The 24,978-nt window shown below is 38.2% G+C and overlaps 1 protein-coding gene across 4 annotated transcripts in view; it reads right to left on the minus strand.

Annotated features, from left to right (window-relative positions):
* VRK2 (VRK serine/threonine kinase 2) overlaps window positions 1–24,978 on the minus strand; it is a 109,512-nt gene that overhangs the window by 45,020 nt on the left and 39,514 nt on the right. For 3 of the 4 annotated variants that reach the window (XR_012800940.1, XM_075596207.1, XM_075596206.1), the window contains exons 3-8: window positions 23,797–23,846; window positions 22,984–23,053; window positions 17,260–17,347; window positions 16,668–16,776; window positions 9,722–9,814; window positions 5,027–5,159 (exon numbers count right to left, since the gene is read on the minus strand). Coding sequence is in view for 3 of the 4 variants with exons in the window: in XM_075596207.1 (XP_075452322.1) it covers window positions 5,027–5,159; window positions 9,722–9,814; window positions 16,668–16,776; window positions 17,260–17,347; window positions 22,984–23,053; window positions 23,797–23,846 (543 nt within the window). In the remaining variant the exon portion in view is untranslated. The remainder of the gene's footprint in view (window positions 1–5,026; window positions 5,160–9,721; window positions 9,815–16,667; window positions 16,777–17,259; window positions 17,348–22,983; window positions 23,054–23,796; window positions 23,847–24,978) is intronic. The other variant, XM_075596208.1, reaches the window with a different exon arrangement.

Raw genomic sequence — 24,978 nt, forward strand, 5'->3', positions numbered from 1 at the left:
CATGGATCAGAGGTAACCAAACGGGCTTAACCATTATTAGTGAGCCTGGCTACCTCTTCACCATCACAAGCATGATCGTGGCATTGTTCACCCCTGGAATGTGCATGGGCCAGCCAAGGCAGCCTGACTTTTTGGAATTTAGTGCCAGTTTCATTAACCAAACTTGTTAATTTTTCCATCTGGCATACAAACCAAATTCTATTTCTAATTTTAAGTATGGATGGAATTTCTTGTTGTTTTCATAATGCTGCAATCTCACACCTCGTTGCCACTGCAAAATGAGCAACCAATTTACATTTGACCCTGGATAGGCCTGGCATTGGCCCGTTTAATAGGAATAGCCACGGGTCTAAAGGAATTGTGAGGCCCAACATCCTCTGTATCCAATCTCTGATTTGCTCCCAGAGGGGCACCAACCTAGGGCAAAACCGCAGCATATGTAACATCTGTAATTTGTATTTGTTTTAATGAATAATAATAACTTTATTTCATATAATGCTTTTCTTCCAATGGGACTCAAAGCGCGTCCCAATTACAGTATAGTGCACGGTACGCAGTACATAGGAATTTTACAGACACAATCCCGGCCCAGATAAGTTTACACTCTATGTTTATGGTGCCTAAGGCACAGGGAGATAAAGTGACTTGCCCAAGGTCACAAGGAGCAGACACCAGGATTTGAACCAAGTTCACCTAATTCAAACTCTGCATCACTGTTTACAGAGTCAGTGTCTTTACTCACTGACCCTTTTGAATCATAAGAACTGCCAAACCCTTATTCTCCATGACCTCGGATAATTTATCCTAATCCAAAATCTATTTTAGAATTCACTAAACAATCTGAAAAAAATATAATTTATGCCCTTTATTAGCTGCTTGTACAATTTAAGCTACCTGCTTCCAGAGTTTCATGTAAATAGGTTGTGACAAATGTATCTTATTAATCTTAAGGAAACAGCTTCAAGGCACTCCAAGATGATTCACTATTACTTAAAAGGCATGAGGTTGCATATTATGTGTAATTTATTTTGCAATGCCTTCCCAGTGCTCACAAGTGACCATGTTTTGCTGCTGATACAGATCCCCAACATATCCATACTCCTGTATTATCAAAATAGAAAAGAGGGCAATTATTTTTCCATGAACCTCATTGTTGGATGCAGGATTTTAACATGTCTGCAATGTGGAAATGCTCTGAATTCTTATTATTCTAAAATAGTGCAATATTTTTGTAAATTGGGTTTCTGTACTGCAGTATACAGTATACCAGGGGAGGCCACCTCCAGTCCTCAAGAGCTACCAACAGGTCAGGTTTTCAGGATATCCCTGCTTCAGTATATGTGGTTAATCAGTGACTCAGTCTTTGACTGAGCCATCTGTGCTGAAGCAGGGATATCCCAAAAACCTGACATGTTCGTAGCTCTTGAGGACTGAAGTTTGCCACACCTGCAGTAGACAATTACAGTATATCTTAAATCTTAACCATAACATGAAGAGAATCTGATACATAATTTTATAAACATTGGATCCAGGCAAACACAATCTCCCATGATTCAGAATGTACAGATTTGTCCAAAATTAGAATATTGCTAACAGATATATTATTATATTATTGTTATACACAAATGTTCATTATTGAAGTGAAACTTCTTTGCTGGCACCTACAGAGTTTTGATAGGAAAAATCAATTGTGTTTAACAAAATTCCAATGGAAGTGACGTCACTGCTGGCAGAAGAGGCTATCAGGGACATCGGGGGAGGAAGAGGAACGACAATGACTGACACACACACACACACTGACTGACTGACTGACTGACTGACTGACTGACTGACTGACACACACACACAGAGACTGACATACACACATACACTGACTGACACACACACTGACTCACACAATGACTGTCTCACACACACGCACTCACTCACACACAGTTACTATAAATATAGATGTGCAAATAGCTAAAACGCGTTCTAAGTCAAACTTCTTTGCGTTTTGGCATTGAAATCGTGTTTTGATTTTTAATTAAAAACATCACCGTCACAAATACAATTTCAGTAACAAAACAGTGGGGAAAAAAAGACAAAGAAGATTCACTTAAAATGCGCATCCTCGGCACACACACACTTTTTTCCAATTTGTAATATGCAGAGGTACTGTATCCAAAGAATAAAAATGTACATCAATTAAAATACAGTGACCATGTTGTAGAACACAACACCAAACCATTGATTAAAAAAACTTGCGGAAATAATACAAACATAGGCATCATAGTCCAGTAAGAATGTAACATCCTAAAAAATCTGGAAGCAGGTGTGACCAGGCAATTATCTTACACACCACAGCCCAGTGGTATTTTTCCTAATGACTGATATTAACCTACTACAGTTTTCAACTGTGCTGGCAAATTAATAAGACTATGTACATTACATGGTCAATGGCCCTTTTAATAGAAAAGGCAATAATATGTAGCTGTTTATGCCAACCAAGACATGTTAGATTAAAGCAACAGGCTATTAAACTATTTAAATGTGTAGGGTGGACAGCTTTCATTGGGACAGTACCAAAGTTCATTTTAGCCAGAATTACATAGGATTTTTGTGGTTTCAGATATGTGGGTAACAAACAAAAATATAGTTTTGCAAGTCCAGGTGTTTATTTTTTTAAATGTAAATTTTCCTCCAGTATAATATTTCAATTGACTTTTTCTCTTGCTGACAGAGCAGCTGAGAATGTTGTGCTGAATTGACTACATTGATTCTGAGCAATTCAGTCAACGGTAAAACTTTGTACATTTCCAACATTGACCTCCCACGCCACCTCACTCCTCAAGCTCTTCTTTCATGGTTGTTGTGGCCTTCTGTTGGATTGAGGCTGCAGTGTAATAAACAACTAAGGTTTAATTAATGGTAAATGAATACAAGACATAGGTTATGACTTTAACTAATTAGGGAATTGTTGAATTAAGTCTGCCTGGGAATGCAAGGCAGTACAATCAATATCCAATAAAAAGGCTGTGTATGTAATTTAGCTGGAAATGGGTTTCCAATATCATCAAAGTGAGTTTAAGTAACTAGGATATATGAAAGGCTACAAGGACATGTTTAAAAAAATGTAACACTTTAAAGATTTTTAAAGCATTTCGCAATATGCTTATATTTTTATATCAATCTTCATTCTCAACCATAGATGGCAAATATATACTGTATATCTATATATATGTGTGTGTGTGTGTATATATATATATATATATATATATATATATATGTACACACACACACACACACACACACACACACACACACACACACACACACACACACACACACACACACACACACACACACACACACACACACACACACACACACACACACGTTGTATGAAAAGAAATCACACTTGGATTTTAAATGTACAGATTGTTTGAAACAGATTACTGCTGTAACATTATACTGTATATCCCATTGTTTGCATGTTTCAAACATTTATGTATACATTTTTGTTATGCAAGTACTGTAGCACATGGCAACATGACTAATTGCTTTTCCATACTACGCACACACCCGTGTGTGTGTATTTGTGTGTACGTTTACATGTTGGACCGTATGAATAAACAGTGTATGTGTATGTGTATGTGTATATGTATGTATATATTAGTGATATTAGTGATTATATGTGTTTATTATCCCATAACGCAAAAGATAACCCAGCGGTTCGATTCCCAAAGGAACCTTCTTCAAAGGTCGATCACTGTCTAAATAATTGAGAAAGTCCAAGAGTTTGCTGGATCTATTTTGCTCTTATGAATATATGTTTGATTATATGAAAATATATATACAGATAGATATAGATAGATATATAGTAATAATGCATATGTATATCAAATTAGGGAGAGGTATGAAAAGTTAATGGTATTACCTTACCTAGGAGATTAAGGCCAGGTCCCCACTGGTTGCTGCAGCGCTCGCTATGGCGGGCGCTGCGGGGACACGAGCCGCCCCTCAATGGGGCTGGGCCCGGTGCGAGGTGGGGCCGCCGCGCTGTGCGGCGAGTAATTCTTCCAGACCCGAAAATTGAGATGGACACGGCTGACGGAGCGCTAGGCCATGCCCCCAGGCGGTTCAGCCAATGAGGGCGAGCCTGCCGGGTGACGTCATGGCCGCGTCCCCGTCATTCCCCTGCCACCCCCCCCCCCCACTGTAGCTCTCTGCAGACCGGGGAATTTGGCTGCACGCGCCGCTAGCCTCGCAGACGCGCGTGCAGCGCAGGCAGCGGGGCCGTAGCCTTAGGGAGCAAGTAGCAAATGGTGTTAAATACAAACCACCTCCAAGTATTTAAAGCAATAAATAACTTACTACCCTTCTTTTGTCTTACGAACCCCTGTGATGTTTAAGAAAGAGTAGCAGAAATGTAGATTCACTTTTTAGAAGAGCTTACCTTGTTCTGTGGTTTCAATAGTGCAGTACGACATCATTTGGCATGCAATACGTTTATGTTTAAATGAAGCACACATCACAATGGAAAGTTGCAGGACAGCCATATTTATTATTTCTCTAATGGAAATTGCTGTGAGACTTTAATAAATGACCCTCTTAGTCCCTATATGAAATCAATCTTCTCACCTTTGAATGTTGTTTGCAATAAAGCACTTCACCACTTAATCACATGATTAACATTGTCATTACTGGCCAGGTGAGAAACTAATGGACTCTTAGCATTTCTAATAATAAAACTTCCCCTGGGTTTATAATCAAAGTCAGGTATTCAACTGCTTTAATAAATTCCTTACGTGTCAGAAATCTGACATCGAAGTGGTCAATAAAAGCAACATACTGTATATTTACAGTAAGTTAACATTGTGCGAATGCTCTGTCAGCACGCCAAATAAATATATATTATATATATTACATTAATCTACTGCTACAGTAATAGTCTACAGTTCACTTTGCACAAATTACACACACTTTAATTAAACTACTGATATAATAATAAAAAATGTAAAAAAAAAAAAAAAGAAGAACCTACCGACTCCCTTGTGAGCATCTAAGCTGGTAAACTCTATTGTCCCATTGGGGCCTTTTTTAGGATTTTCTTCATACTGTTTGTGGTTCCCCTCGGAGCAGTATCTGTAAGAAAGTCCATAATCTGCAAGATAAACCTGGAAGACAAGAACAGATAAATGAATAATGCTTTTGTCCTTTGAAAGTATAACCTTTATAATTAAGCCTTAAGAAACGTATAGGTTAAGGACAAGCTTTGATCTACATTTTATTAAGCCAAATGGTGCCTCAAAATAAAGTATGTACAACTGGGGGCCATAATAGCTACCTTTCCACTTTAATTCTTGCCATCATAATCATATCTTGTTTCTGAATTTAGTCTCCTTCTTTATCTTTTTTTTTTTTTTTTTTTTAAGCAGCTCCCCAGCTTTCAGCTCTCCAGGTGGGTATCTACACATCATAAACTGCAATGTGTCTTTAATGTGTCCTCACAGTGTATATAGTATCTGCTTTTCCCTTTGCCTAGTCATACAATATCAATTTCTTTCAATTAATTTTGCAAAGAATGATACAGTATACAGTACTTTGTTTTTTTTAAAATGCAAAACAAATGAAAATAGCTATATTATACCACATTATAAATTATATGGCATACTGCATACAATTTGTGCACTACACATTGCAATACATTGTGTAGAATAAAAGTAAACTCTGGAATCACCACATGCTTTAAGAAAATGTATTTACATAAATCGGTTACAAAAATAAATTATTATTATCATATGTACTGTATGTTGCTACCATATTCCGCAGCGCGGTACAACGTGGGAAGGAGGACAATACCATTGTACAACATAAAGTGTGCACACAGTATAAGTTAATACAAATGGAGACAATATGAAGGGAGACTCTGTTCCTGCTGCGGGGTAGGAGAGGTAAGAGAAGAGCAAGTTAGTTATCATGGGTTTAGCTACCAACTTTGGACCTCTGAGGATGCGATTCTAGGATGAAACTAAAAGAAAAAAAAAAAGTCAGGAGAGCATTGGATAGGCCTCCTTGTAAAAGGGCGATTTTGGGAACTTTCAAATGTGCGTGTGGTAGGAGAGAGAATAAAAGCTTAAGTGATACAACTATTCTACCATTAGATCCATCTGACATTTAAAGCCTTCACTGACTGCATTGGACTATTGTTTCATGTCGGACACCACAAATATCTGAAGTAGGTCTGTAGTTGGTTCTCCATCCTGAAAATTGCTTTGAATCTTGCTAGGCATTGAAGAAACAGACCGACAAGGGTCCAGTAGTTTGCAACTGTAAGCCTTTATAATAAACATGCGTGACTTTTGTCCAAACAGGATCAATTACTGTGATGTTACCTCAAAAATAGCAGCATTTTTGTAAGGGCCTTAAAGGAGACACTTTATGTAATGTGAAACTATGTACAGTAGATCTAAGCCAACCTAAACAATGAAATATGTGTAGCCATGCATCTTCTTGACTACTAATCTGCCCTGCCTAACACATAAGCCCTGGTACCAGTGCAGGCAGTGTTAGGGTTAATCTGGGTTTCGCTGCAGTAAGCAATTCCCTTGCGTGACAGGAGGTGGGCCTAAGGCCTGTGTACTGCCCTATCAGGGGTTCAAACCTAAGACCCTCCCCCTGGGTACAAAAGGAGCAGCAGAGCCTAAATGTAGTGGTTCTGGTCTCTGTGTAGTTGGAAGTGTGGAGCCAGGGCTCTGGCCACCTTTCTTCCGCTCCCGCAGGGAAGTGGGATACTACCCCTTATTCTACCATGGAATAAGGGAGCTAAGGATAGACCTTTATGGCCTCAAGCCCTGGGGGTTGAGTCCAGGGACCATCCTAAGATGTGTACCTGTTGTATGCTGTATCCTGTTGAAAAGAAATAAAGACTGGTTGCTGTTTTTACATACTACTGCCTGTGGATGCAGTTTATCAGAGGGAGAACAAGAGGGTTTTCCTGCAGGGACTGCACCCAGTTCTACTGGAGCCTGCTGGAAGAGGAGGCGCTGCACCGAGTGAAGATTTGTGAATATTCCTAAAGCCTGTCCTGTTCGTCCCCACTAACTCCAGCAGACACTCCGTATTCTGTAAGTGGAGCAGGTGAGCAGCACAACACCAGGTAGCGGTGAGTTTCCCTCCGGGTGGGGGAAAACCTGTTACATACAATTATAATCAATACCACATAAATACCCTTCATGTATGCTAAAAGTGAACATAATCCATTTCATAATCAATTAAAACATAAAGAAAGGCTACATTTCAATTTCTAATACAGTAGTTTGATCGTGTATTTTGTAAGCATATTTGGGTAAAGCATTTTAAATTTCATGTTTCCTTGCTTAAAGAGCAAAAAAGTGAATCAGGGCACTATGAATTTGTTATAAATTAATGTATTGTGCCAAAAATGTGACGTTTTGACCGATGCAACGGCTTTTCTCAAGTGTTAGTGGCCCTGATTCACTTTTTTTGCTGTAGACTTTGGATCACTGATAGGTTTTCCCTGGACCTGGAGCACCGGTAACTGCATCACTTTATTATCTACTTTATTATCTCTATGTTACCTTGCTTAAAGAACCACATTGTTCTAATCTTTTTGTGTGATGTTAATCCATATTGCTCCATCCTCTGTGTATACAGTACATTGTACTGCAGAAAATGCAAACCTTTTCTAATTAAAAAAAACTAGCTTCTGTTAGGTGTGCTGCTGGTTTTACAAGAGAAATTATGTGAAACGGTTTCTATTTGTGAGTCTGAAAAGATAAAGCCATTGGAAATATGCAGTTTAAATTTCAATTCAAATCTCTGTAGCAGCTGCATATTCAAAGAGGCTCATTTTAGTTGTTAAAATATGTTAAAACAGCTTTCATGTTTTTCTGGTTGAAAATAAATAATCCCAAATGTAAATAAACATGCTAAAATATATAATGGCCTCAGTTTTATAGTCTGAGACACATATTTCCTAAACAGCGCTATTCCACAAGTCACCAGCATTGGAAGAACACTTATATCCAATCCACTTGAATAGGCCAGGTGTATACCAGAGCTAGAACGTGTGATCTGGAATAGCAACACTTATTAAGTATGTGAACCAAGATCCAGAGCGCAAATACGCCCAAAATTATATGAAAATAAACAAAAGACAATATCGTGTAATACAGTATAAACAGATTATGAGACATGTATGTCTTTGAGGTATCCTACTCATATTTGTTGTGAGTAAACCAGGCAGTGGGGTTATTAGGAGTGACCAACTCAGATGATCCTCTTGGCACCCTCGTCAGACCCAAATGGAGAGAGGGAAGGAGATTCCCACATAGAACAAAGAACAGCAATAAAGGTGCAAATTGCTTTTATCAATAAAAAAGTGTGTTCCCGCTGTTACTCCATGGGTGACATCCCCCCTGAGGTGCTTGAGGCTTCCATCTCCTGACTTTTCTTCCATTGTTCCTGGGTGACTCTCCGATACTGGCCACACCCTACGCATTTCACTATGCAAGCTTCCTCAGGGGCTTCCTGAAGAAGCTTGCGTAGCGAAACGCATAAGACGTGGCCAGTATCAGAGAGTCACCCAGGAACAATAGTGGGAAAATTCTGCAGCTGGAAGCCTTATATCCATTGGTGGTGACGTCACCTTTGAAGTACACCTGCGATGGCAGGAACACCGCTGAGAGAGGGAACGCCTAATAACCACACCACCTGATTTACTCACAACAAATGTGAGTGGGATACCTCAAAGACATACAAGTCTCATAATCTGTTTATACTGTATTACACTATATTGTGTTTTGTTTATTTTCACGTAATTTGCGCTCTGGATTCTGGTTCACATTTCTGTCGCTTGATCTTTTTGTCTAAAAACTCCAGTGGGAAGGTAACGGTGTACTAAGGTTCTGTGAGTTAATCTATTGTAAAGTTTCTACTGTAGACTTGTTGTTTTGTGTCTTTTTACTGTTGAGACGTTCATCAGAAAAAGTAACAAGAAAGATATTGACAATTGTTTGTTATCTAATGGTTTTGCAAGTGTCAAGAACTAAATTGTATCCTAGTACAGTAGTACAGGCATACCCCAGTTTAAGGACACTCACTTTAAGTACACTCGCGAGTAAGTACATCTCGCTCAATAGGCAAACGGCAGCTCGTGCATGCGCCTGTCAGCACGTCCTGAACACCAATACCGGCTCCCTACCTATACCGAAGCTGTGCGCAAGCGGGGAGACTATAGAGCCTGTTACACATGCGTTATTTACATCAGTTATGCATGTATATGATGATTGCAGTAAGGTACATGCATCGATAAGTGGGGAAAAGGTAGTGCTTCACTTTAAGTACATTTTCGCTTTACATACATGCTCCGGTCCCATTGCGTACGTTAATGTGGGGTATGCCTGTACTGTATATTGAAAGTTTTGATTTTATGGATATCAACCCCATCTGCCCTTTGTTTAAACCACAGTAGTTACCAACAGGAGAATGCATTGCAACAGTAGTGGTTTCGCTTTTGGAGTCTGGAAGGAAAAGGTTGGGTATTATCAGATGTCAGTTTTATCCAGCAAGACTCATCTTAATGAAATAGAAGATTTTCTGGGGAAGCTGTAAACATTAAATTGTACTCAGAATAATTAAAAAAAAAAAGTTGTTGACTATTTGTACTGTACCCTACCTTTTGCTAATGCAAACACGTGCAAATCAACCAAATTACCTTATTTGGATCTGTGCAGCCTAACATAACATTTGCTGCTTTAACATCACCATGTACATACTCATGTTCATGTATGTATTCCAAGATATCAAGCTAAAACACAGAAAAAATACACATTAATGCATTGTAGGATTTCAGCTCATGCAAGACACACATTCTCAAAAGTAGAAAATTAGAAATGATAAAGCAGTAGTTTGTAATTTTTCAATTTTAGTACTAAATTTAATATAGAGAAATGATTTGCAAGAGAAGCGCTTGAACTCAGAACTGCTTTATTCTCCACAAACTAAATAAAAGGGGCAGTATTTTAAAGAGGTTCACACCAAGCAGCTTATTCTACAGATGTAGCAGGCATTACTGCGCCCGCTTGTGCGTTAGCACCGCTTTATTTTCTCACACCGATAATTTCAGTGGTGGCTGCTCCCGCTGGCACGTCGTGTCCCCCCTGTGGAAACACATCAGAGGGAGTAAATAACGGCTGCTACATCTGTATATCCACCGAAGAGGCCAATTGGGTAGTTTTCGAACAAAATTCCCCATTGACTTCAATGGGGAATTTTGGCCAAAAAAACTCTATCATCCACTTCCGTGGATATAGAATACGCCCCATAAGTTTGATTATGTACAGTAAATACAGTATTTTGAAAGAGCATTTTCAATTTATTGTTATTGAAAACATTTGTTAGCAAGTTCACTCAGTTTAGATTACTTTTATATACTTTATGAATTAGATTAGTATAGTGAAATTATCTCACTTCTGCCTTTTCTGAGCATTGTAATGCAGACTAAATTTTTCTTACTACCAATCTGGCAGTGGTATGAACTACAAATCTTTAATGATAAAATGATCCACATTATCAATAACAAAATAATCCAATAAATACACATCTGTGTCAGAATCCCCAATTTCACTTAGCTTGTTTAATACACATGTAATGATGATTCAGATTCTCACAATTATCACAAAGAAACAAAACTAATGTTCTATTGACTGAGAAGAGGGACTGAGAAGAATGGAAATACATGCATTATTAACTTCCCACCACATTGTATGCAATGTAAACTACTTTTATACATACATGTATCCAACTATGAACCCAGTTTTCACCATTTATAACATGTAGTTCATATTATCTATATTCCATGAATAGAGCTTATACAACATAGGAATAAGATCAGACATGAAAGCATTGGGTCCAGGAGAAGAAAGTGGCAGCACAGAAAGCTTTACGATCCACAGTAAGTGTATTGTGTGAGACATACAGAGCCCGTACAAGTAATTGCAACCCCTATCTATTTTCAGAACTGAAGGGTCAAGTTCATCAATTTTTTAGTTAGAAACTATTGGGTAAGAATAGTTCATATACACATTTTATGCTGTATAAACATGAAGAGACAGGAAAAGGAATGAATGGGTTTGGAAGCAAACAAAGTGGTAAAGAAATTACAAAGGCAGTGGACTGGACATACTGCAAGAAGAAATGACATTCGTTGGACAAAGATGGTACGTAGTAAAATGGGAGGATGAAATCAGGAAACTTGTTGGAGGAACATGGAGAAGAGAGGCTTGAACCTTGCAGTACCTGAAACATCATTTGGGAGGCCTTCATCAAACAGTGGATGTATATATATATGTATGTATTGTGACAGTCTCAGGATATTAGGTAGCTTTCTGTCCGATATAATGTAGGTCAGAAAGTGCAGACATAGTGTAAATAGGATCCATCCCACAGCTTCAGTTACTGAGGCTGGTGATGAGAAACCCAGACCCGAGTTCACAATGGTTCTAATTTCTCTCACCTGCTCTCCTAATTGAGGAACAGGTACTTTCATTTGCTGCTCTCTCCTAGAGCCTGGAGGCTGGGGCACTGCTGCTCCATACATCCAGTTGGGGAGGATGCCCCCTTCATAGTAATAAAAACCCTTTGTCTTATGAATTCTGTAACCGATTGTAAATGTGCTGTCTTTCGTATAGTTGGAAAGCAGATGAGCCGCCCAACCCTAGATAGGGAAATCTCTGTCTAAGTAAGTGCTCTGATTGAGCAGGGATTATTTTTGGTATATTACTATGCAAGTGTTGCTGTCCCCTGCTATGACTCAATCTAACAGTAAACTCAATAATCTTACAGGCACAAGCCTGAGTACCTCAAATGTGTTTCAGTTAAACTTGCAGTCCCTGCTGGGACAGGTATAAAGCAGGCAGAAGCCTGAATGCTACCATTTTTTGCTACGTGTTCTCTTTGTTTACCCTAAAAGACTGTTTCATACCCTAAAAGACACGTCATAAAGAGCCCGGACATACGGCAGCACCACGTAAGGGAGCTGTTTGTCACTATATAATATTGTTTTATATTAGACCAAGGAATAAAGAGAGATCCAGTGCTCCACGGATTTCAAGATAAATGAATTTATTGTGCCACACGACGTTTCGACCAACAGGTCTTTTTCAAGTGATAAGGCATACTCAAATGAGGATATACCTAGTATATATACCCTCTACCATTAATAAAACAAGCCAAAACAAGTGAAAACAGTTACATAATCACCCCAGCTGCTCCCAATCCGCTTCCCCCGATCAGTGCTACCTTCATGCATAGCCATAATAGTCCATGAGAGTTCATTTCCGGTTTCTTCATCCATTTCCGGTCTGTGCATTCCAGTGACGTCACGATCCCCTTCTGCGCATGCGTTCCAGCGTCGTCATTGTCTCCCCGTCGGCCTGCTGTGACGTCAGTCTTCTTGCCTGGATTGATTATCCTTCCCTCGTGATGCTGTGGGGGCTGTAGGCTCGCTCTATGAGCTGTAAGCCTTCCTTCCTTCTGCGTCTCAATGTGGGAGGTGCTCCTGCATCCTGTGTCATCATTGGAATCTTGTAGTCCTTCTTAAGTCCTGTAAAAATGGGCTTTCCTTCTTTCTCTCTCTTCCTGCAATAAAAGTCCTTTACTATGCATGAATGAACCATAGTATGTGATCAGTGGTAGCTGTATATAGTGTGTTCCAGTGTAAAATTTAGAATGTGCAAAATCAACATTTAATAAAAGATTTTGGAATGCTTATCAATCTATTTGGCCCTTACTCACTTTAAAGGCTTTTCACCAACAGCAGCCATGCCATATAAGAAACAATTTTATCTCCTATTAAGAAAACAGTTATAAGATATATAGTCATTTAGCCCTTTTGGATAAATCTGGTTTTAGACTCCTTTTTGTCTTACCCACATATAAAAGTCCACAAGGACATTTGATAATATAAATGACTTGTGTGGTAATGCAGGTGATACGTTTATTGATTTTAAATTTTGCACCACTTCTCGGATGACAAAATACATCGCCTGTCATTAAACTGTTACATACCGAACAATTAAAACACTTATAGCAGCCTGCTTTTGGATTACTTAAAAAATGTGTACTCATATAGTGCTCTTTTTTATCTGCTTTGTTAAGAATATCCTTGATGGTCTCTCCTCTTTTGTAGGCAAATCTAGGTGTTTCTTTACATATGTTTCCTAATATCTGATCTATTTGAAGAATTTTCCAATGTTTTTGTATGGTTTGTTTGACAAATTTACTTGCAGTGGTGTATTTGCTGACAAATGTAACAGTAGCATGATGATCAGTTGGTGGTCCTTTTTTGTGACTTAATTCTAATTTTTCCCTGACCACTTCTAAACCTTCTGTGTGAGGGATGACTGTATAGAGACTAGTGACATCCATGGTCACTAGAAATACTTCTCTATCTTTAAACTCAATTGACCTTATTTTATTTAAAAAATCAAACGTGTCTTTTATATACGATCTTCCCTCTCTCACTAATGGTTGTAAAAAAGTGTCTACAAACATTGACAATGGCTGGTTGATGGAACTTGTGGCAGATATGATCGGTCTACCTGGGGGATTATGCAGACTCTTATGTATCTTTGGTAGTAGATACAGCACTGGTCGGCGTGGGTGCTCCATTGTTAAAAATTCTACCTCCTTTTCTGAGTTTAAAGATAGAGAAATATTTCTAGTGACCATGGATGTCACTAGTCTCTATACAGTCATCCCTCACACAGAAGGTTTAGAAGTGGTCAGGGAAAAATTAGAATTAAGTCACAAAAAAGGACCACCAACTGATTACATCATGCTACTGTTACATTTTATCTTGCACAAAAATTATTTCAAGTTTGAGAACAATTTTTATTTGCAGACCACAGGTACCGCCATGGGGAGCAATGTAGTACCATCCTATGCTAACTTATACATGACACATTTTGAGGAACAACACATCTATGACACACAATTCTTTTGTAAAATGCTCTTCTATTGTCGCTATATAGACGACCTCGTTTTTATCTGGGAGGGAACAGAAAATGAACTTATTGAGTTCTTCACATATTTGGCAGAAGTACCTACGCCAATTAAATTTACTAAGAATTGGAGTAAATCACAAATATCATATCTAGATGTAATGATCACATATGATGGACATGAGATACACACAGATCTATTCCGTAAGCCTACGGATAGAAATGCTACATTGCATGGGTCTAGCTTTCATCCAGACCCGTTAAAAAGGATGTTACCATATTCGCAAAAAATCAGAGCGGGAAAAATTATTGACAGGCCTATACATTTAGCTAGAACCTTAGAAGATATAAAAACTAGGTTCACTGAAAGGGGACATAAAGCATCCAAAGTGGAAAAATCTTTGGGAAAGGAACCACTAATTGAGATTAGGCCAATAGCTAAAGAAGATAGAATGACCTTTGTCAGCAAATACACCACTGCAAGTAAATTTGTCAAACAAACCATACAAAAACATTGGAAAATTCTTCAAATAGATCAGATATTAGGAAATATATGTAAAGAAACACCTAGATTTGCCTACAAAAGAGGAGAGAACATCAAGGATATTCTTATCAAAGCAGATAAAAAAGAGCACTATATGAGTACACATTTTTTAAGTAATCCAAAAGCAGGCTGCTATAAGTGTTTTAATTGTTCGGTATGTAACAGTTTAATGACAGGCGATGTATTTTGTCATCCGAGAAGTGGTGCAAAATTTAAAATCAATAAACGTATCACCTGCATTACCACACAAGTCATTTATATTATCAAATGTCCTTGTGGACTTTTATATGTGGGTAAGACAAAAAGGAGTCTAAAAACCAGATTTATTGAACATAAAAGTAGAATCAATAATAAATCGGAGAATACGGTTTTTATTGACCATTGTACAGACCACAAACACCCAGTCTCATCCCTTCGTGTAATGGGGATAGAACTAATAAAAAGAAAGTCCACAGGAATTGATGTTAATACACTTTTACTGCAACGTGAGACATACTGGACATACACATTGGACACAGTTTATCCAAAAGGGCTAAATGACTACATATCTTATAACTGTTTTCTTAATATGAGATAAAATTGTTTCTTATATGGCATGGCTGCTGTTGGTGAAAAGCCTTTAAAGTGAGTAAGGGCCAAATAGATTGATAAGCATTCCAAAAGCTTTTATTAAATGTTGATTTTGCACATTCTAAATTTTACACTGGAACACACTATATACAGCTACCACTGATCACATACTATGGTTCATTCATGCATAGTAAAGGACTTTTATTGCAGGAAGAGAGAGAAAGAAGGAAAGCCCATTTTTACAGGACTCAAGAAGGACTACAAGATTCCAATGATGACACAGGACGCAAGAGCACCTCCCACATCGAGACGCAGAAGGAAGGAAGGCTTACAGCTCATAGAGCGAGCATACAGCCCACACAGCATCACGAGGGAAGGATAATCAATCCAGGCAAGAAGACTGACGTCACAGCAGGCCGACGGGGAGACAATGACGACGCTGGAACGCATGCGCAGAAGGGGATCGTGACGTCACTGGAATGCACAGACCGGAAATGGACGAAGAAACCGGAAATGAACTCTCATGGACTATTATGGCTATGCATGAAGGTAGCACTGATCGGGGGAAGCAGATTGGGAGCAGCTGGGGTGATTATGTAACTGTTTTCACTTGTTTTCGCTTGTTTAATAAATGGTAGAGGGTATATATACTAGGTATATCCTCATTTGAGTATGCCTTATCACTTGAAAAAGACCTGTTGGTCGAAACGTCGTGTGGCACAATAAATTCATTTATCTTGAAATCCGTGGAGCGCTGGATCTCTCTTTTTTCCTCAGTGTACATTGGAATTTGCCTGGCAGGTACTTCCATGAACCAGCAGCACCGGTAAACTGTATGTATTTTTTATATTATGGTGTGCAGCCTTAAACCCCTTTTACAGTTATATTAGACCAATACATATTTTCTTGCCAAAGAAGTACATTTAAAATAATGAGACTTCCAAACTTTTAATCTGTAAGTGAAATACACATACAGTGTCATCATGTCCCAAAATATAAAACAACAACCTTTATGACATACTGCCCTTATGTGTTTGTCACCAGTTTCATAGTCCTCTAAACTCTGCCTGATGCTGGCCTTCTGCCCGACTGTGTCCTCTCTGAGGACAGTTCCCTTTCTGATTTTCCATATCAGGTTTTAGGAACAATTAATATATTTGCAAATAAATATTAATACATTTAGTGTACATATGAATAGCATTTTCAAAGATAGTCTAAAAAACCCAGCCAGCTTCAGGTACCCAAGGAATGGTTTAATTACAGAAGTCCTCAGCTTGAGCCCAACTATGTTTATCCACATAGAGGATAACAGATCATAGGAAACAAGAAGCAGAATAGAAATAAATTAGACAGTACTCATGTATACTCAGTGGGTTTGTATTATGTAGATCAGTTTAAATACTTAGCTGCTCAGAGCTCTGTCCATCTGTCCTGCAGGCCCCATGGAGTTGATTGTGGGGGAATCAAGACATTATGTAAAATAATTTTAAAAAGGAGTGAAAAGGCAGAGGAGCAGTTGCCCCTTTTATTAGTTTCCAACTTACCAAACGAATACCCAGCTGCAAAACTGCCATTACTGGCAATTTGTTCTTGTTGCTGCGGAGTATTTTTTGCAGGTCCACACCAAGTCTCTCCATCACCATAAACCTGTAACTGTTCAAAGATATCAGTCTTAGACATTATACCCATCCAGTTGCAGGCGTGAAGAAAGCAACAAATACACTGGGAATGTTATAAATAAAAAATATAATTCTTTATTATAAATTACAATGTAAGGTTTAGAAAAATCACATAGTTGACTGTTGATATGTAAGATACAGAATAAATTCAAATCTTAAATAGTTTTTGGGGAAATTTTTTTTTTCTTTGCATAAAAATGTTCTTCGTCAACATAAAAGGTAATCATTTATATTTCTACACCCTGCCCCATACATTTGCTCTGCCCTAATAATGACTTTTTAAACCTTTTCAAATTCAATTTCAATGCCTACATTTAAAAAAATAAATAAAAAAATTAAGAGAAACAAAAAACATTTCAACATTCTAACTCATGAAACACTAATCAGTGCTTTGCAAGCCTCTGTACTTGATCAGTGATTATTTTCAGTGACTATAAGTCTATTGCAACATTCTTACCATCTTGAATTGAACATAGTGTCTCCTGATCCCCAGTATCTAGGAATCCCCAGATAATCAAGTCTATGGCTGATCATCCAGTCTGTTACTGTAAAATCAAATATTTAAAATCCTATTAAAACTAATAATCAGAGTAAAGTCGATATATACATGTACTGTATTTGTCAAATATCCATAGTCATACAATATAAAAAGGTGCAAAATTAGCATCTTTACAAAATTAATAGCAGCAGGATGGATGTGAAGCTCTGTACTTTTCATTAGAGTTCAGGAATTTATTTACTAGTCAACATGGTGTAATTTGAACTAATGAAACTGCAAGTTGGGCAAAAATATTGGATATATCTGTATGCCCCAGTATTTTCAAAATGAATTTACTGTAAACTGCCCGCAGTCATATATTGTGTCCCCTATTTAATTTCAGTAGCTAAATTATGCAGTTGAATTTTTGTAGTTTTCATGTTGTTTGAGTTTAATTATGTTATATTTGTTTCCACACTAGTGTGTCTCAGTTGCCTATTATCAGCCATGACGATTGAAAGCATTGGAGTAACTAGTACCTTATTAGAAAAGGGCAACAACCATGGGAGTGGTGCTTTGATAGAATTTATTGGAAAGGCGCTCTCTGGAGAAGTCAAGTCCATGGAGCATTTAAGTGCAAATGTGGCTTTCATGTCTCACAGAGAAAGATGGAAAGGAGTCGACACATATCAGGTTTGTTGGAGAATCCACAGGGAGAGTCAATGTAATGTCTGATTATTTTGCTCACCAGTGGTTAAAGCTCTGAATCTGGATAAGCAGAGAGGAAGGTAACCCAGAGTCCCAAGGGAGCAGACACCAGGGATAGTCAGGCGAGTCAAAAAGTCAAGGTAGGTAGAAGCCAGGAAGGTCAAGAAGTGAACCGAAGGCAGGAACCAGGAAATAGGGTGGAATGTCAGCGGACAGAAGCAGAGGAGCAACACAGCAAACTAGCAACAGCATGAAAGTTGAAAATCAAAGAGTTCAGAGGTACTGTAGGTGCCTTTTATAGGCTATGAGAGTCACATAGTGCAGTTAGCGCAGTTGCATACTAAGGGCTGCAGATAAGAAAGCAGACCTTAATAGTTGAGTCGGGGGCCCCAGACACTATTTGGAAATGTGTTGGCAATGGTTACATTTAATACTGGGTATATTTTCCAGGAAGCCGGTAACGGCAGATGATATGCCACAGGGATGATCTTCTGAATGATCAAGAATGGCTCTATTAACTTAGGAGCAAACTTCTTTGAGGTATTTCTTAATGGTAATTCCCGAGTGGACAGCCACAGTTGGTTTCCGAGTTGATGCACATGCGTGGAATCTGATGATGACGAGTAAATCTTTTATAATTAATTCTTACTTGACATAATAGACTTGCTAAAGTCTGATGAATGTTTTGGAGCGAAGATACTGTACCAAAGAGGAGAGAGCAGGTACTGGAGAATATTCCTGTTAAGAGGGTAACATCTTCGGATGATATGCAAAGATTGCAAAGAATGGGCTAATGTTGGTAGACACATTTCGGGAGTTTTTGTACGAGAATTCTTTGGTTGCAACAAGGTAGTCCAGTCTGACTGGTGAGTAATAGTAAAACATTTAAGATACTACTCCAAGGTTTGCTTTGGAAATTCAGTTTGTTAGACTGTGTATGATAGCCAGCTTTCAGTGCCTTTTGGATATGCAGTAATCAACAGATTCCAGACCAAAAATGGAAAATGAAAATGAATCGAGATCCTTGGTCCAAAATTATCTTACTTGGGAGTCCATGTAAACTGTATACTTCTTTAAAGCAACTTGGGCCAACCCTTGAGCTGTGGATAAACGCGATAGATGCACAAAGTGAGCACGTTTAGAGAAAGAATCAATGATTATGAGAATTACTGCAGCACCCTCAGACGGAGTTAATTCTACGATAAAGTCCATAGAGATACAGTTCAAAAAAGTTGACTAGGACAGTCAAACTGTTGTAGTAATTCTGTTGGTCTTTGTCGCGTCTGTTTCATGCATGTATATGTTTCACAGGAACTAATAAATTGTGCAGTATCGTGGGGAAGCCTTGGCCACCCAAAAAAATTTTTCAAAGCAACTTAACAGTCTTTATGACTTTTTTGTGCCCGGCATTAGGTAGGTCATGGTACCATTGAAGAACTTGCAGACGTAATGCAATGGTGGAAACATATTCGAATCCTGAAATTACAGTGTCCGATTCCAAAACGGTCCTTATCAGTATTCCGTCTTACACAGGGAAGAAAATTGTGACATATTTGGACTGCGGTCAATAACTTTTTAGTAGGTAGAACCAATTCGGAAGAAATTGGCAAAGTCATAGATGGATCTTTAAGAAAAAGGCAAAAGGCATCCGCTTTTGCATTATTCTTCCCTGTGCTGTAAGTTACCTTGAATCGAAAACGATAAAAATATAAGGCCCAGCAAACTAAATGTTGATTGCTCCAGCAAGGAGTCTGTAAATGTGTTAGATTGATATGATCAGTCCATACTTCAACTCATGTTTTGCCCCCTCCAAAAGATGTCTCCATTTAAGGAATGCTGCTCGGATAGCCAACAGTTCTTTCTTCATAATTGTATACTTGATTTTGGCATTAGACAACTTTTTTGAGAGAAAGGCGACAGGATGGACGAAGGAATACAATGCAGATTTTTGAGACAGAATCGAAGGTGTCTGCTTCCACAATGAATGGTTGCTGAGGATCGGGGAGCATTAAAAGGGGTGCTGTGGAGAAATTTATTTTTAAATGTAGACCAGCAATTTTGGCATGTGTTCCCCAAGAAAAGGAAACATGTTTCCCAAGAAGGGTCGGTAGTTGAAGCACTATAAGTGAAAAGTCCTGAATAAAACAGCGGTAAAAATGAGCAAATCCTAAAAATATCTGCAAAGGTTTCACATCTGTCGGGAGGCCTGAACCTTTTGTTCATCCATGCCTATTCCAGAGGCCGAGATCACATACCACATAAATTTGATTTGTAATTGATTAAACAAGCATTTTCAAGTTTGGTGTACAACTAAAAACGTTGTAGGCGAATCAACACTTCTTTGATGTGAACTTCATGTAGTTGTGGGTCTCTGGGGCAAAAAAAGAGAATCAAGATATACAACAAGGAATTGATCTAAAATGTCCTGAAAGATATAATTTACAAAATTCTGGAATGTAGCCAGAGCATTGCAAAGTCCAAAGGGCATGACCCGATACTCAAAGTTTGCAAACCGTGTTCGGTAGGCCGCCTTCATTTCATTTCTAGCTCAGATACGAACCAAGTTAAAGGCCCTTCGAAGATCTTAGTGGACAGATTCATCCTCTACTTGTTTGAGTAATTCAAGAATTAGCGGTACTGGGTATCTATTCTTGATGGTAATTACCAAAGGGGAAAAGGGGGGAGGGGGTGGAGAAAGAACGTAAACCCTGCTTAGCTTATACTTTTATTGGTATGGTGCTATTCGTAGGATACAGCCAATATGGAACCATAGAGAAAAAGAACCTGGTAAATGAAAGCACTCTAGTACCCTAATATAATGTGTGCAGTTAAATGTTTAAAAAATAATTTTATTAATAATAGTATTAAAATAAAGGGTTATAATTGGAAACACGACGAGTGCTAGATATCCTCGGACTGTAGTAATACATACAGAACAATAAATTGTATTTCGCCTAGGTAGTTGTCTTTAGGCCAATATCAAATATAATAAACAATTGTACTCTTGATTTAAACTTAGGGTGACCAGATGTCCTGGTTTAGCTGGGACAGTCCCATTTTTTAATGTCTGTCCCGGCTGCTCAACATTCTTTAAAATGTCCCTTTTTTTGTGGCTGTCCTGGGTTTGACCATCAGAGCAGGGGAGGTTGCAGAGAGCATATACATATTAAAATTGATTGTGCTGGCCTCGCCAAGCGCGGTCAGCGGCAGCGTGGACGCAGCCTAAGGAAGCATATGAGTAGCTCCATGGCTCATACATTACATACATTAACCTTGGCCCCTTGCAGACGCACTTACCAGAACGCCCTCCTATTGTCTCTGTACAATCTTCCTACCAAATAATTAGATTGCAAGCTCTTCAGAGCAGTGACTCCTTTTCCTAAATGTTACTTTTATGTCTGAAGCATTTCTCCCCTTTGTGTGTTATTTATATGATTGTCACGTATATTACTGCTGTGAAGCGCTATGTACATTAATAAAGAACATATACAGACCAGCGCCCAAAAAGAATCCAAAGTCCCTAATAGAGTCCAAACAGATGGAAGGGAAGATAATCCAAATGCTCCAATCACTGTAACATCTCCAATCTGGGGGTCCGTGACATAGGGACAGAAACAAAGAAAAATAATAGTGTAATACATAATGTTAAAATGGGACAAACAACATGAAACACTTAACAGAAGACAAACATAAAACAATGAAGCTGAAAGAAAAATAGCTATTTAATAAAACAAACGGAGCCTGCTGCAGCGGGTCATCAAGGGGTTAAAACCCAAAACCCTACTTACAGCAGGACTGGAATAACAAGCATGTGTAACCAAGTGAGGCAGACGCCTGCAGCAGTGGGGGTCCACAGGGGCTCCCTGTGTAGTATCTTTCCCTCTAGCTTCAAAACACTCTCCAAGATGGACGCCGAGTAAGGGAACTCCACACTCTCCTGCTTGCAAGCACTGGAGCTTCAATGATGCTGCTTCCTGCTTCACTTGACTGACACTTCTCCCAACCAGTGTTACTCCAAGGCACTGTGACCTTTGACCCTACGCGTTTCGTGACTGACATCACTTCCTCAGTCACGAAACGCGTAGGGTCAAAGGTCACGGTGCCTTGGAGTAACACTGGTTGTGAGAAGTGTCAGTCAAGTGAAGCAGGAAGCAGCATCATTGAAGCTGCAGTGCTGGCAAGCAGGAGAGTGTGGAGTTCCCTAACTCGACATCCATCTTGGAGATTGTTTTGAAGCTAGAGGGAAAGATACTACACAGGGAGCCCCTGAGGACCCCCACTGCTGCAGGCGTCTGCTCCACTTGGTTACACATGCTTGTTATTCCAGTCCTGCTGTAAGTAGGGTTTTGGGTTTTAACCCCTTGATGACCCGCTGCAGCAGGCTCCGTTTGTTTTATTAAATAGCTATTTTTCTTTCAGCTTGATTGTTTTATGTTTGTCTTCTGTTAAGTGTTTCATGTTGTTTGTCCCATTTTAACATTACGCATTACACTATTATTTTTCTTTGTTTCTGTCCCTATGTCACGGACCCCCGGATTGGAGATCTTACAGTGATTGGAGCATTTGGATTATCTTCCCTTCCATCTGTTTGGACTCTATTAGGGACTTTGGATTCTTTTTGGGCGCTGGTCTGTATATGTTCTTTGTGTTCTCTCTGGTGTTGTTCTGCTAGTGTTCCTGGCTGCCCTGTACACACTGTGTTATTATTGTTAGTATTTTATTGCACGTAGCGCCTAAGCACTTTTCTTTGTGTTAGCTATGTACATTAATGGCGCTATATAAATAAAGACACATACATACACACGCTATGAGAGTCACATTGTACAGTTAGCACAGCTGTCTGTTAAGGGTTGCAGACAAGGAAACAGACCTTCATAGTTGACATAAAATACCTTATATCTGAATGTATGATCATAAAAAATATATATTTATTTCCAAATCTATATTACTTCGAATTGGTAAAAATACTAGAGTTCAAAATACTTTTTTACTTACTGTTTTTTTGTTTTGCTGCCCTTTGGTAAAATTTCAGCTCACAAAACAAAGGTCCATTTTGTTGGTATTCCTAAAAATAAAAATCATATATATTTATATAAAATAAGTGGAGCACTTTTTTTATATTCCTCTTAATCATTATTTGAAAGCAGTAATTGGATGGGGGGTGGCGGGGGGAGAAGGGTGTTCTTCCAGGTCACAACAGTGCTGCTTAAAATCAAGGGATAAGAATAAAAACAGATATGTATGTTGAATAAAATATTTAGGATATTAAACTAACATTAATTTATTTAATAATTTATAAGTCTGCATTTTCAAATGAATATTTTTCTTGCTCTAATTGTATTATATTGCAATACATTTCAAAGACTGGGTGATTTTATGGATTTAAGGGAAAAACTCTTCCAATTCTTTACTACATTGACATGCATGGTCTCATGCAATGATTTTTTTTTTTTTTTTTTTTTTTTTTTACAGAGATTTAAAAATAGGCAACACAACTTATCCCATTATAACTGAAAATATCTGAGTTTCAATGGGATTCAATGGCAGTGATAACACAGAATGTCACACCATATCTCACCAAAGGGACAAATAAAGACAGCTTCTCCTATAAAAAGGTACTGCACATCGAAGTTTGTACAATATGAAGGGGAAAAAAAAGTTTATTTCCAATTGAATCCAAGCAACTCTCTAGCTAGCAATCAAAGGGACATGTTTTTATTTAACATTCATGTAACTTTATTCACAATATTTACTATGAACAAACTTACAACACTTATACAAGATTAATTATTTCAATAGCCATATTACCACTTTAATGACATGTAGAGCCTCTCCTATTGTTGCATCACAGGGAACAGCTGTAAAGTGAAGGGTAAACACGAGGTTGAATGTTGGACAAAGTATACAGATACAGCTTTGACTTTTGCTATTCAGTGTATCAAAAATGTTTTCTTCTGTGGTGAATGAAGTAACTATAAATATTCAGTTACACATTTCCTACCCCAATGATGTTTTTCAGAAGATTTTGTAAATTCCCCATTTGACTTAACAAAAGAGAACACACATTACTAACATACTTTGTATTCTAAATAAAAAGATTGCTAATCTTATTTTCTGAATAAATGACACATTTTTAGATGGCCCCAGATTATTGTAATGGAGACTATATTTGCTGGTGAACTCAGAAAAACTGGCATTACTTTGTGTTGTGATTAAGTATTCAATAATTAGAATTGGGACTGTAATATTAACTAGAAGTGGATACTGTATATACTTTTTCTGCCAATTCTTTCATTTAGGCTCAATTATTTATCATACTCGGCTGTATATACTTGTTTTTTTTGCGTAGGGCAACTTTTTGCTGCAATAACATCACGAATTGTAACAATGTACTGTATAAAACAAGCCCAAAATGATTTGTTGAGAATATGGTCCCTATTAAGTATACTCCGCAGAGGAGTAATTCAAATAAGTGCTGAAGTTATATTCTCCTAATTCAATAAAAGTGAAATATATACCCTAAACTTGCCTGAGAAAATAAAACAATGTCTTTTCAGCTGAATGGAAAATGACTATTGAAAGGGAGTGTCTTCGCAAAAGTGACTATTGACCTTGTATTCAATAAAGTCCAATGAACTTTTTTCAGGCAACTTATTTTAAAAAAAAATGGGGGGAAGGGGAAGGGGGAAAAGGGGAAGTCTAATATGCTAAACCGGACTAATTTGGAAATCTATATGATTTTCACCGTACAATATACTGTAGAAAACATAATTTGAAAACCTAATGACAACTAGAGTTACCAAGGAGAAATAAAAGGAATGCATCATTTATGCAATACCTTACCAATCGCTATGGCATACAATAATTTAAGCCCACAAGTCCACCCGTGGGACACATACCTTTAACACCTCTACCTCACCTCAACACCTCCATCTCACATTAGCTACTGGTCTATTATACCCCCTTATATGCCGTAGCAGTCAGTAAAGC

The sequence above is a fragment of the Ascaphus truei genome, chromosome 4, assembly GCF_040206685.1.
Source record: "Ascaphus truei isolate aAscTru1 chromosome 4, aAscTru1.hap1, whole genome shotgun sequence".
In the NCBI taxonomy this organism is placed as follows: domain Eukaryota; kingdom Metazoa; phylum Chordata; class Amphibia; order Anura; family Ascaphidae; genus Ascaphus; species Ascaphus truei.